Source organism: Carlito syrichta, unplaced genomic scaffold (assembly GCF_000164805.1).
Source record: "Carlito syrichta isolate Samal-C Ts95f unplaced genomic scaffold, Tarsius_syrichta-2.0.1 Scaffold126413, whole genome shotgun sequence".
NCBI classification, from domain to species: Eukaryota; Metazoa; Chordata; class Mammalia; order Primates; family Tarsiidae; genus Carlito; species Carlito syrichta.
Genome location: NW_007070509.1, coordinates 374,451 through 387,250, shown reverse-complemented (window position 1 = coordinate 387,250; position 12,800 = coordinate 374,451). Strand labels below are relative to the sequence as shown.

The 12,800-nt window shown below is 49.6% G+C and overlaps 1 protein-coding gene and 1 pseudogene across 2 annotated transcripts in view; one reads left to right on the top strand and one right to left on the bottom strand.

Moving 5' to 3' along the window:
• Positions 1-5,780, top strand: part of PMVK (phosphomevalonate kinase) — a 10,692-nt gene extending 4,912 nt beyond the window's left edge. Inside the window, exons 3-5 of the mRNA XM_008048585.2 lie at positions 1,914-2,066; positions 3,716-3,845; positions 5,285-5,780. Coding sequence (XP_008046776.1) covers positions 1,914-2,066; positions 3,716-3,845; positions 5,285-5,421 — 420 coding nt within the window. The 3' untranslated portion in view covers positions 5,422-5,780. The remainder of the gene's footprint in view (positions 1-1,913; positions 2,067-3,715; positions 3,846-5,284) is intronic.
• A 6,315-nt stretch (positions 5,781-12,095) lies between these two features.
• On the bottom strand, positions 12,096-12,776 carry LOC103249995 (annotated as a pseudogene). The gene has a single exon (XR_503649.2). The product of XR_503649.2 is annotated as a cytochrome c oxidase subunit 5A, mitochondrial-like (transcript).
• Positions 12,777-12,800: the final 24 nt, after the last annotated feature.

Genomic DNA, 12,800 nt, shown 5'->3' with positions numbered 1-12,800 from the left:
TCGAGGCTGCAGTGGCTGGGAGTGGCCACTGCACTCCAGTCTGGGTGATTGAGTGTGACTCCAACTCAAAAAAAAAAAGGAACTCTAAGAATCTTCAACTTCAGAAAGGGAACTTGGAAGGTGAGTTCTGCTTCTCAAATGAGTACCCTTGTGGCCCACATTTCTGCCCTTGGCCTCTAGGTGCAGCCTTCCAGGACTTGTGCTCTGGCCCTCGGTCAGCTGACCTGCATCTGGCCTCTGGAGCTACGTAAAATGAATTCAACACTGTTCTGTGTGACAGCCCTGCTTCTGTGGGAAGCACTAGGTCTTCTCCCACCAGCTAGACAGACCATTTATAGCTGGATTGTGGGGATTGTGAGATTCAGTAGTTTTCAATTTTTTTCCTTCAAAAAAATATACTTTTTGATATTGTAATTTTACTTCTTTCAGACTGATAAATTCATTATCAGCAGGCTTTCAAATATTTTTTTTAGCAGGATTCCTTCTTATATGAACTTGGATGCAGAAGTTCCCTGTGTCCAGGAGACAGACTGGAAGAAACAATGGTTGAGGGGAGGGGAGAAGGAAAGAGGGTAAAGGGGGAGGCACTCAGCCTTCCCCAGGGGGGTCTGGGCACTTCTGAAGGCCTTCTAGGAGCAGTTCCAGAACCACTGGTCTTCTTCCAAAGTTCCCAAATTAGACCCCACTCCAGACCTACTGAGCCAGAATGGGTGGGTGGGTGGGTAGAGGGACAGGAGGAGTTTGCATTTTTAAAACCTCCATGGAAGACTGATAGGCCAGACTTGCCTTTACTGTTTGGAAGGCTGTCCCACTCCTGTTAGAAAACAAAACCCAGATGAAATGTTAGTATACTGATTTTCTTAGTCACAATGGGAAATGCAACTGATAAGCAGACCGTGCTCCTGGAGGGAAACCATTTCCCAAGCAGAAAGTGCTGCTGACCTCACCTTGGAACGAGGGAGCAGGTGGGTGATCAAGCAACAGGGCAGGGCGTAGTGGCTCATGCCTGTAATTCCAGCACTTTGGGAGTCCGAGGTGAAAGAATTGCCTGAGCCCAGGAGTTCGAGACCAGCCTGGGCAGCATGGCGAGACCTCGTCACCACAGTAAATAAAAAAATCAGCTGAGGGTAGTGGTGCACACCTCTAGTTCTAGCTACTTGGGAGACTGAGGCAGAAGGAGCACCAAAAAAACCAAAACAGAAAGAAAAAAGCAGGTCTTACTGCAGCGAGTTAGTGGGGAGCCAGAATTTGAACTGGTGAGGTGATGTTTTCAGACCCCTTCCAGTTCTGGGGTCTTCTGGATGGGTCTCTGCTTGTCAGTCCCTGGAGAAGGAGGCTAGGTCTGGAAGCAGCTCTCCAGAGTGGCCACAGCAGCCCCTTCTGCCTGAGAGGGGTCCTCTGGGCATGAGATGCCTGGCAGTGAGGAACCTGGGGATAGAAGAGAAGCGAGGGGGAGAGGAGGGAGACATCCTGTCTCCCTGGGACTTGGGATCAGGGCACACAGTGCTAGAGGGGATAGTGGGAGGACATGGAGTGCAGGCCTTTTCAGATTTCCCACTTGAGTCGCAGGCTAAGCCTGTGCCCAGGGGATGAAACTAATTTCAGGATTAGTTTAAGCCTGAAATAATTGGGAAGGTAAAACTTCCAGGAGAGAAAACCACATCACACATTTCAAAGACAAAGCGAGACAATTTTTGGATTATCCCAAGCCCTTTCCTCCGTCTGCCAGTGGTCGGATTCTTGGTTGCTAGGGTCCTTTCCCTTGTGGACCTTTGTCCTGGCTGAAACCTCATTAGTCCTTGCACCAGCCTGGGGGGAGGTGGGCGGGGGCAGGCATGGTCCTCCCACTGTTTTAGGAGAGGCCAGTGAGGTTGAGGGGCTGGTGGCATAGATGCTGTGATGTGTTTGGGCAGGAGCACGGCTTGGACTTCCAGAGACTTCTGGATGCCAGCGCTTACAAGGAGGCCTATCGGAAGGACATGATCCGCTGGGGGGAGGAGAGGCGCCAGGCCGACCCCGGCTGCTTCTGCAGGAGCATCGTGAAGGGCGTCTCCCAGCCTGTTTGGGTAAGGGGGCTCCAAGGTGGCACGAAAGTAGCCTGTCTCTCCAGCCCTTCTCTGTTTCCATCTCTCTGTCTCCATTGCCACCATGCTGGCCCAAGCCTGCATCATCTCACACCCAGATAGTTGCAGTGACTTTCGCTCTTGCCCTCTAGGATCCATTCATTACTCAGCAGCCAGAGTATCCTTTTAAAAACTCATACTGGCTGGTCTCAGTGGCTCAATCAAGCCTGTAATCCCAGCACTTTGGGAGGCAGAGATGAGAGGATTGCCAGAGCTCAGGGGTTTGAGACAGCCTAAGCAACATGGCGAGACCTCGTCTTTACGGTAAGTCAAAAAGTTAGCCAGGCATGGTGACACATGCCTGTGGTTCCAGCTACTTGGAAGGCTGAGGCGGAAGGATCGCCCGAGCCCAGCAAGTCGAAGCTGGGGTGCTCGTGAGCATGCCACTGTACTCCAGACTGGGTGACAGAGTGAAACTCCATCTAAAAACAAAACCAAAAAATACTCAGACTGTCACTTCACTCTTCTATTGAGAGCACTTTGGTGGCTTTCTATCATTCTCATGAGCGAATCAAAATAAAGCAGGCCTAGGGCATGAGAAGGACTGAGGAGGGGCTGCTGTTTTTTAAGGGTGTCCAGGAAGGCCTCTCTGATGTGATGGTATTTGGGTGAGACATGAAGGACATAATGGAGTGAACTGAGTGGCTATTGGAGGAAGTAACTTTCCAGAAGGAGGCAGCAGGGAGTGCCAGGCCTGGGCTGGGGAGTGTGCCTGGTGTGTGTGAGGACAAGCCCGGGCCAGGGGTGAGGGTGAGTGGTAGGAGGTCAGGTCGGATCACACAGGGCCTGGGAAAGCCGGGACTTCACTCTGAGTGAGATGAGGAGGGCGGAGCGGGGGAGCCATGACCCGATTTAAGGGCAAAAGGCTCATCCAGCTGCTGGGGGAGGCAGGAGCAGAAGCAGTGAGGCTGGTGGAGAACAAAGGCAGGATGGCTCTGGCTTTGGCATGAAGCGGAGTGAAGGTGGAGTGGAGAGAAGGGCGTGGTTTTGCACATATTTTGAACATAGAGCCAACGGGATTTGCCTATGGATTGGCTAGGGGGCACAAGGTACCCTCGAAGGGTTCTGTCATGAGCAGCTGGACAGATAGAATTGTCGTTTTCTGAGACAGGAAAAATGGGGAGGAACGGGCTTGGAGAGAGAATCCAGAGCTGAGTTTCAGCCATGTTGAGATTGAGACGCTTGTCAACATGCATTGTGGTTACATGGTTACTGGGGGAGCTGCTTGCCTAGCAAGTCTCTCCTGCTAGACCGTAAGCTCCGAGAGGGTGGGCACGGGGTCTGTTTTGCTCGCCCCTCTAGCCCCAGCGCCTAGCACAGTGCCCAGCTACACAGTAGGTGCTTGCTGTGATGCTTGCTTAAGATCTGGTAGAGGACGTGTCAGCAGCACTGTCTGCCACGCCGTCAGCACTTGGCACGTGTTCCCTGGACGGCAAGTTCATAAGTGGATTGACTCCTGCCCTCAGCCACGCTGTGCTCATGATGAGGGGGTGGAGTCACCATACCACTGTCCTGGGTTCTGTAGTCCCCTGCTCCTCCTCACCTCCAGCCCCCTGTCCTGTGAGTCATCTGTCTGTTTCCCTCCCCTGCAGCTGGTGAGCGACACACGGAGGGTGTCTGACATCCAGTGGTTTCGGGAGACCTATGGAGCCACGGTGTACACGGTCCGTGTGGTAGCCTCGGAGCAGAGCCGACAACAGAGGGGCTGGGTGTTCACACCAGGTGAGCTGCTCGTGACTTTTGTCCCCAAGGCTCAGTATATAGGTCAGCTACCCCATGTGTAGTATATAGGTCAGCTACCCACCCTGTGGTCTTCTCCAGGTCTACGGTTCTTTTCCTGTCAGACTGGGGGGCAGGAGTGAGTGAGGGATTATAATGGGGAAACTGAGGCCTCCAGATTAGGGAGTGGCATAGTGAAGGGAGTCTTGGTGGGGGTGTGTGTCAAAATCCCCCTGTGACCTTAGCCTGGTTCCCTTTCCTGGGCTGACTTTTCTCTCTCTTTTTTGTTTGAGTCAAAGTCTCACTCTGTAACCCAGGCTAGAGTGTAGTGGCAAGCTCATGGCCACCACAGCCTCGAGTTGCTGGGCTCAGGTGACCCTTCTGCCCCAGCTTTCCAAGTAGCTGGAATTACAGGCATGCACCACTACGCCTGGCTAATTTTTCTTGAATCATTGTAGAGATGAAGTCTCGCCATATTGCCCAGGCTGGTCTCGAACCCCTGGGATCAGGCAATCCTCTCATCTCAGCCTCCCAAAGTGCTGGGATTACAGGCGTGAGCCACTGCACCTGGCTGGACTGACCTCTCAAGGCCAGTGGGCCTCTCTGGAGTTCTGGCTGGGATCCACCCATGGTCCTTCACCTTTGTTTTTCAGCCTGGTGGGGGCTGACAGTGGTTGGAGGGCAAGCCTGATAAACCTCACTCCTATGTGATTAACACAGTAGTGAGGGCCGCACAGGAAGCTCTACTAGGAGCATCAGTGGTGCAAGCCCAGGACCTGCTCCATGGGCAGCTCAGAGGCACAGCTCAGGCTTCCTTTATGTCCCAAGTCACTGTGACTAGAGAAGTTCAGACCTGGTGGGTCCGACCTCGGCTAATGTTGCTCACTCTGGGCCACGCACACAGGCCAGGCCCGTGCTGAGCACTCTGGGTGCGTGATACCATGTTATCCGGACACTTGTGTCAGGTGGATGCTGTCATCACTGTGACTATGTCAGATGAGACACTGGCCCAGAAAGGTCAAGTCTCTTTCCCAGGGATGTGGAGTGCAGGGAGGGGCGGGCCTCTCAACTGTGTGCTTCTAAGCTGCGCATACTGCCTCTTCAGAGGCTGGAATCAGACAAAACAGACATAACCAGCTTGACATAAAATAAAAACGCGATGCCCTTTTGGTTGTCTGTGGCTTTAGAGGACCCAGTCCACTCTGTATAGGCAGTGACAGGTGAAGAGTTAAGTCAGCAGGGACCATTGGGGGCTCAAGTGGTAGGGGGCAGCTAAACCTGCCCTCCCAGGGTCTCAGGGTGGGGAGGTGCCTTCTGGATGGGTAGAGCTTGGCTCTAGGGTAGCAGAGTAGAGGCCAGGGGAGGGCCCATCTGGGGCTAGCAGGCCTCGATACCTGGAGCCTGGAGGATTGGGGCCTGACCTCGCCATTCCTCCTCCACAGGGGTGGACGATGTGGAGTCAGAATGTGACCTGGATAACTTCGGAGTCTTTGACTGGGTCATTGAGAACCACGGAGATGAGCAGCACCTGGAGGAACAGTTGGAGAACCTGATAGAATTTATCCACTCCAGACTTTAGCTATTGGGCTTCAGGAATAAGCCCGGGGCTACTGAGTTTGGGGTGGGCTGACTGCAGGATTGAGGTCTCTGATCCTGGCCGAGGTGGAGGAGCAGACCAGCTTGGGTCTAGATCTCTGGGGGACCTGGTGGATGTCAGGCAAGGCAGGAAACCTCTGTGGATGTCTTTTTCTCTGTGGGGAAGACAGCCCCACTTCAAAGGGCAAGGGAGGTACACAGCCTGTGCCTGAAGCAGAAATGCCACTGTCCACTCAGCCCAGGGTGCCTTGCCTCCTAGGCCAGGTGCCCTCAGTCCCTTGTTCTGGGCACGATCCCAGGGCTCCTCAGTGTGGCTGCTAATAAACCTCCTTGGAGTACACACTCAGAACTGGATATCTCTCATTTCCTGATGCTAGCCCAGCCTATATTGGGCTCAGCAGGGCATGTGTCATGGTGGCAGTGGGTCCTTGTTCCCCTTCCACCTGGCCAGAGCATCTCCTGCAGAGGTTGACCTGTGCTGCGCCTCTCAGGCCTCAGGCTTGTCTGTTGGTGGTGGGGGTGGGCTTGAGGGTCTCGCCCTCTGGGACAACCCCAAGAAAGGCTCAGCAATTCACAGAAAGTGTCACCAGCAGTGCCGCTCTTAGTTACACAACCTTTCACCTTTTCCAAATGTCTGGATTCTTCACAGCCACCCTCTGAAGTGGGCAAGGAAAGTATTTTCATCTGTACTTGGTGGATGAACTCAGAGATGTCAAACAACTCACTTGGGGTTAGAGGCTTCATAAGTGCCAGCATTCAGAGTCAAGCACAGGCCCCCTGACCCCTGACCAGGCCCCCTTCTGCCACGTTCCTCTGGGGTGTGGTACAAAGTCTCATGGTTCCTTGCCATCCTCAGGCTGAGGCTGAGCACACCAGCTCTCTGGCCCTGGCTTTGTTCTCCCACAAATTCTGTCCATTCTTAGGATAAGGGGCGACCAAAGAACTTACGGTTTCTATGTGACCCAAACTGAACTTCGCTCATTCCTGTCCAAATCTCATTCCCTGCTGCCTCCACCCTTGCCAGGTGCCAGGCACTGGGGACATAAAAGTGAGCAGGTCACAAGCCTGTGCCTTAAACATCTCTCAGCTGGGCAACCTCCTTGGGTTCCTTCCCAATGGGGAGCTTTCCTGGCCTCTCAATAAATCCTGCTTTCTTAAAAAAAAAAAAAATCTCAGTCTCGTTAAGAGGCAGAAATTACCCCAAGGTGCCTGGGATCCTGAAGTCAGTGCCAGGGAGAATTTTAGTGGGGCTTCGAGGGAAGGGGGCTGGCACTTCATGACGCCCCAGGCCTGCTGCGCCCGGCGAACACTGACCCCTCATCCCAGAGGTGCTGTCTGTCTGCCTGGAAGACTCCCTTGAGCCTGGAGCTGATGCTTGTGAATAGTCCCAGTCACAGAAATGCCCGGAAGTCACTGGGGCCAAGTCTGGTGAACGTGGGAGGTAAAGTCTTGGGTCACAAACCTGCACGTGCATGAAAAAGTCAAGCATGAAGCAGAGGAGGGTGGGGTAGGGGCTCTGCTTACAGCCCTGAGAGGAGCCCTGGAGTCTCATGCTTGGCGAGGGCATCCCAGGGCAATGAGTGCAAGCATGGCCTGAGGCAGGGACTCTTCATGGGCCTTCCCAGCAGAGATATGTTGAGCAAATCAAGGCATTAGCAACATTCGATGAGAGCTGATTATCAGAACACCTGTGACCTGCAGGCGCTGTGCTGGTGTTTTTATATTCCTGACTCAGTCTTCACAAATGACTCCCACTTTAAAGATGAGGAAATAGACTCAGCATATTAGATAACTCACCCAGTCTGGGTCACAGATGATGGACTTTGAGCACTGGAATTTGAGCTGGGATTTGTGTCCCTGTAAAGTCTCTCCTCTGGGCCATACGCTCTAGTGCCTTCTGTGTATACCCAGCCCCTACCATCCCCACATCTGGGTGACCACTTCAAAGAAAACCCTTGTTTGTACATAAGTGCCCTGGCATGTTTGGTCAGAACAAAAGTTTCCTTAATGCCGTTGTCTGAGCAAAGCGCTTTGGGAACTTCGTGGAGGCAGGGATGCGTGAGGTGTATCTTCTGCCCTCAGGGAGCTCCCAGGATGGGAGCTCTGGCACAAGGCAGAAGATAGCACTTATGAGGGAGACTCAAAGGTCTTTGGGAGTCCAGAGAGAAGGTAACATTGAAGCTGGGCTTGGGGGCATGGCAGAGGAGATGGCGTGAACCCAGATACGGAGTGAGAGAGCCTTAGGCCTCCTGAGGGTATTAGCCGGTGGGCAATGTGGAGGTAGGAGGACAGTGTGATGGGGGAGCAGACCCAGCATGGAAGGCCTTACATGTCTGGCTAAGGAGATTGAAGGAGGGACATGGACAGTTTTAAGAGGGGCAGGGGAGACAGAGTCAAACCAGGGAGAACATAGAGTCCGGGGGGCCAGCTGAGAGGCTCCTGCACGATTCCAAGCAGGAAGTAGCACAGGCTGAAGGACAGCAGGGGTGTTGAAAAGCAGATGGCTTGGCAGTGGCTTTCAGCCTTGTTCCTGACGCAGCCCACCTGAAACCAGGCGTCTTCCCATCAGGGGAATTGGCTGAATGCCAGAAGGGAGGCAGAGGTGCCGGGCCCAGGAGCTGGGTCAGAACCTTCTGAGTTGGGGGTGAGGAAACAAATGGCAGGATGCGGTCACCTGCTTGATTCCAGCGTAACTTCCGTGGTGCTGTCTCTCCCTGCATTCATGTGTTCATGCATTCACTCATGCCCATTTTCTGTGGAGCCAACACTGCTCTAGGAGCTAGGGACACACCTACAAGAGTGACATGGGTTCTGCCATCAGGGCGTTTACCTTTCAGGGAGAGTTAATCAAGTTAATGGTGTTTCTAGGAAGGTGTAGGAGCCATAATATAAGCCTCGGCCTACGTGTGTGAACAAGCAGATAAAGAATATAGAAACTCCATTTGCATGTATATATTGGATAATTCAACCGAAGACAGAGGGTAGGTACAACAGCACCTGGGAACTGAGTCTCCACAGCACAGATGAAGAGTCCAAGCCCGTACTTGAAACCTTGTGTTCTGCTGCGTTCCCGAGGGGCATGTCCTTGGTGTGAGGGAATGCGGTGGGACCTCATTTTGAAGGTTTTGAAGGCAGCCGATCCCTGCCTTCATAGACAATGAGGTTCAGAGCTCCAGATGGGTGGGAACCTGTCGAGAGAAGTCCTAGAGTAAGAGACCACTGTTATTGTTGGGTTTAAACAAGGAGGCAGGATGACACAGACTAGGAGGTAGGGGACTGGTGGGCCATGTATGTCCTCCGGGAGGATGCTGACCTGCATTCCTGGTCTGGGTATTTGGAGGAGTCACAGCCTTGTGACTTAGGAAGCCAGTGGTCCATCCACCTCATCATGGGTTGATGCTGATGCCTCTTAAAATGGGAGGCCTGGCCATTGCCTTACTAGACTCTGGTGTGGCCATGTGCTCTTTAAGCTGTGGCTGTCACCATGTTTCCTGGCTTTGACTTCCTTCCCTACCTTGGGTAGGTGAATCTCCTCTCTCTCTCTCTGTAATTTTCTATTTTTTTTTTTGAGTTGAAGTCTCACTCTGTTGCCCAGGCTGGAGTGCAGTGGCAGGGTTCCTTTTTTTTTTTTCAAGTTGGAGTCTCACTCTGCACTCCACTGCACTCTGCACACCACTGCACTCCAGCCTAGGTAACAGAGTGAGACTCCAACTTGGAAAAAAAAAAAAAGGAAGCCTGGTGCCTCTCCTGGGTTTGAAGTTCCTTCATACCTTTAAAAAAAAAAAGCTGACATCTCTCTCAATATAAAAACCAAAAATAACCTCAACTTTTGTTTGTTTTGTTTTGCTTTTGAGTCGAGGTCTCACTCTGTTCCCCAGGCTGGAGTGCCGTGGCACGATCACTGCTCATTGCAGCCTTGACCTCCTGGGCTCAGGTGAACCTTTTGTCTCAGTCTCCTGAGTAGCGGGGACTATAGGTGTGTGCCACCACACCTGGCAAATTTTTGACTTTTTCAAGAGGCAAGGTTTTGCTATGCTGCCCAGGCTGTATAACCCTAACTGTCAACACCCTATGTTATGATGAGAACTTTAACTGCTTTTATTTCAAGATATTCTCTCTACCCTGCCATTACAGACTGAGCATTCCACACCTCAAAGTCTGAAATCTGAAATACTCCAGAACTCAAAACTTTGTGTGCCAATATGATGCTTAAAGGAGATACTTACTGGAACATTTTGAATTTTGTGCTTTTAGATTTGAGATGCTCAACCAGTAAGCATACTGCACGAATTCCCAAATCCCCAAAATTCTGAAATCTGAAGCACTCCTGGTCAGATAAGAGATGTTCTTTGTGTACTAGTTTTTGCTAATAACTTTGTGTGTGATTATAATCTCAGAGTATTGCTATTAAGTTACCTTTAATATGTCTATGTTCTTTTAGTCATGATTTTTTTTTTTTTTTGAGTCAGAGTCTCACCAGGCTGGAGGGCAGTGGCATACTCTCAGCCACTGGAGCCTCGGCCTGCTGGGCTCAGGCGATCCTTCTGCCTCAGCCTTCCAAGTAGTTGGAACTACAGGCATGCACCACAATGCCCAGCTAATGTTTTTTTATTTATTGTAGAGATGAGGTCTCGCCAAGTTACCCAGGCTGGTCTTGAACCCATGGGTTCACCTCAGTCTCCCAAAGTGCTAGGATTATAGGCGTGAGCCACCACACCCGGTCTAGTCATGGTTTTTAGTATTATGTCTATGTTCTTTTAATTATGATTTTTAATATTATGTCTGTGTTCTTTTAACCACTAACGTTCTCTTTAAAATTTTATTCTAAATAGCTTTATTGTAACATAATGAGCATACAATAATCACATATATTTTTAATGTACAATTTGATGTGTTTTGACAAATGTGTACCTCCGTGGAATCATTACTACAATTGCCTTGGACATGTCCATCACCTTCAAAAATGTCCTCATGTTCCATTGTAATTCCCCCTTCTGCCTCTCCCTGACTCCTGCCCTTGTCCCCAAGCAACCACTCATCTGCTTTCTGTTTCTATAGATTAGTTTACATTTTTAAGAATTTTATATAGAGAATCATACAGTATACTTTTTTTGTGTGGTTTCCTTCATTCAGTGTAATTATTTTGAGATTCATCCACGTTATTTTGGTATCAGTAGTTAGTTCTTTTTTATTACTGCTATATGGTATGAATGTACCACAATGTTTGCCTATTTGCCTGTTGTTGGATATTTTGGTTGTTTCCAATGTTTGGGTATGACAAATAAAGCAACTATAAGCATTCATGTACAAATCTTTGTGTGGACGTGTGCTTTCTTTTTCTTTTACCTTTTTTTTTTTTTTTGAGTCAGGGTCTCATTCTGTCACCCAGATTGGAGTGCAGTGGCATGATCATGACTCACTGCAGCCTTGACCTCCTGGGCTCGGGTGATCCTTTCACCTCCAACTAAAAAAAAAACTCCAACTCAAAAACAAAAAAAGTATGTATCTACAAAATCCCTACAGTTAACAGCATACTTACTAGTGAAATAGTAAATGTTTTCCCCATAAGACTGGAAGCAAGGCATCCAGATTGGGAAGGGAGAAATAAAACTGTCTTGATTCATAGATGACATGATCATCTATGTAGAAAAATTGTTGTAATTGCCAAAACTACTAAAACTTGTGAGTTCAACAAAGTTACAAGATACATGACCAATATCCAAAATTCAATTGTATTTTTACAATCAGCAATGAACAATTAAAAATGGAAATAAATAATGCCAATTACAATTGCATCAAAGTATGAGATAGGGATAAATCTGATAAAAGACACACTAGACCTGTCCATTGAAAACTACAAAATGTTGCTGAGAGAAAAAACTTAATGAGCAGATTATATGATATTTATATATTAGAAAACTCAGTATTGTTAAGACTTTTTTTTTTTTTGAGTTGGAGTCTCACTCTGTCGCCCAGACTGGAATGCAGTGGCCGCTCCTGGCCACTGCAGCCTCGACCTGCTGGGCTCAGGCGATCCTTCCACCTCAGCCTTCCAAGTAACTGGAACTACAGGCATGTGCCATCATGCCCGGCTAATTTTTCTTGATTTATTGTAGAGATGAGGTCTCGCCAAGTTGCCCAGGCTGGTCTCGAACCTGCGGGCTCAGGCAATCCTCTCATTCTGGGCCCCAGAATGCTAGGATTATAGGCATGAATCACCATGCCCAGCTAAGACATTATTTTTAAAATTCAGGTTCAGTTACATACAGTGAAATGTAATAAGTTTTTTTTTGAGTTGCCGTCTCTGTTACCAGGCTGGAGTGCAGTGGCACCATCATGACTCACCACAACCTCGACCTTCTGGGCTCAGGTAGGGCCTCCAGAGTAGCTGGGACTACATGCGTGCACTACCACACCTGGGTAACTTTTGGATTTTTTTGTAGAGAAGAGATCTCACTATGTTGCCTAGGCTGGTCTCGAACTCTTGGGCTCAAGTGATCTTTCCACCTTGGCCTCCAATAGTGTTAGGCTAACAAGTATGAACCACCATATTCAGCCAAGTGTGTAGTTCAATCAGTTTTGACAGATGTGCACACCTGTGTAACGCAAACCCTTGTCATGATAGAGCATATTTCCATTATTTTAGAAAGTTTTCTCTTTTTTTTCAGTTCAAACTCATTTCCCTTTTATTAAAATCCAAATTACCATTACATAGTTTGGTACTCAATAAAGGAAAACTTGTTCAAATAAGGTAATATGTTATCATCAGTATTTCCAGGTAACTGTTTACAATCAAGTAGCAATACCAATAAATTCTTGGGAAGCACATCCATGGGGTTTACTCTTTGTCAAGGCCCAGTTCCTCTGGAGTGGAGATTCCCAATTCATTTAAAGTTGGTCTAAATTCCTGGATGACATAGGGGTAGATTTCCTTATGAGGTCCTGCTTTGTCCTTAACAACCTCTAGGATGCGAACTGCACTAGCAAAATCATTTAACCGTCTGCATGCCCGCAAAGCAGCATCAATGATTTTGGGTTCTGGAACCAGATCATAGCCAACAAGTGTGTTCATCCCTTTACGCAATTCCCAGGCATCTATATCTGGTTTGTTGAAGTATGTCACCCAGCGAGCATCAAACTCCTCATCTGTCTCATGTGACCCATGAGAATAGCAGCGAACTGAATGGATAGCGGCGGCGGGGCCGGGGCGGCGCACAGGAGACCTCGAGGGCAGCGGCGGAGAGCTGAGCCCAGCATGAGGGCGACTGTGGCACGCAGGCCGAGGTTGGAGAGAAGCCGGGTGTGAACTCCCGGCCGCTCCGGAACGCGCGGGGGCCGAGAAAGTTTTCTTTCAACCCATCC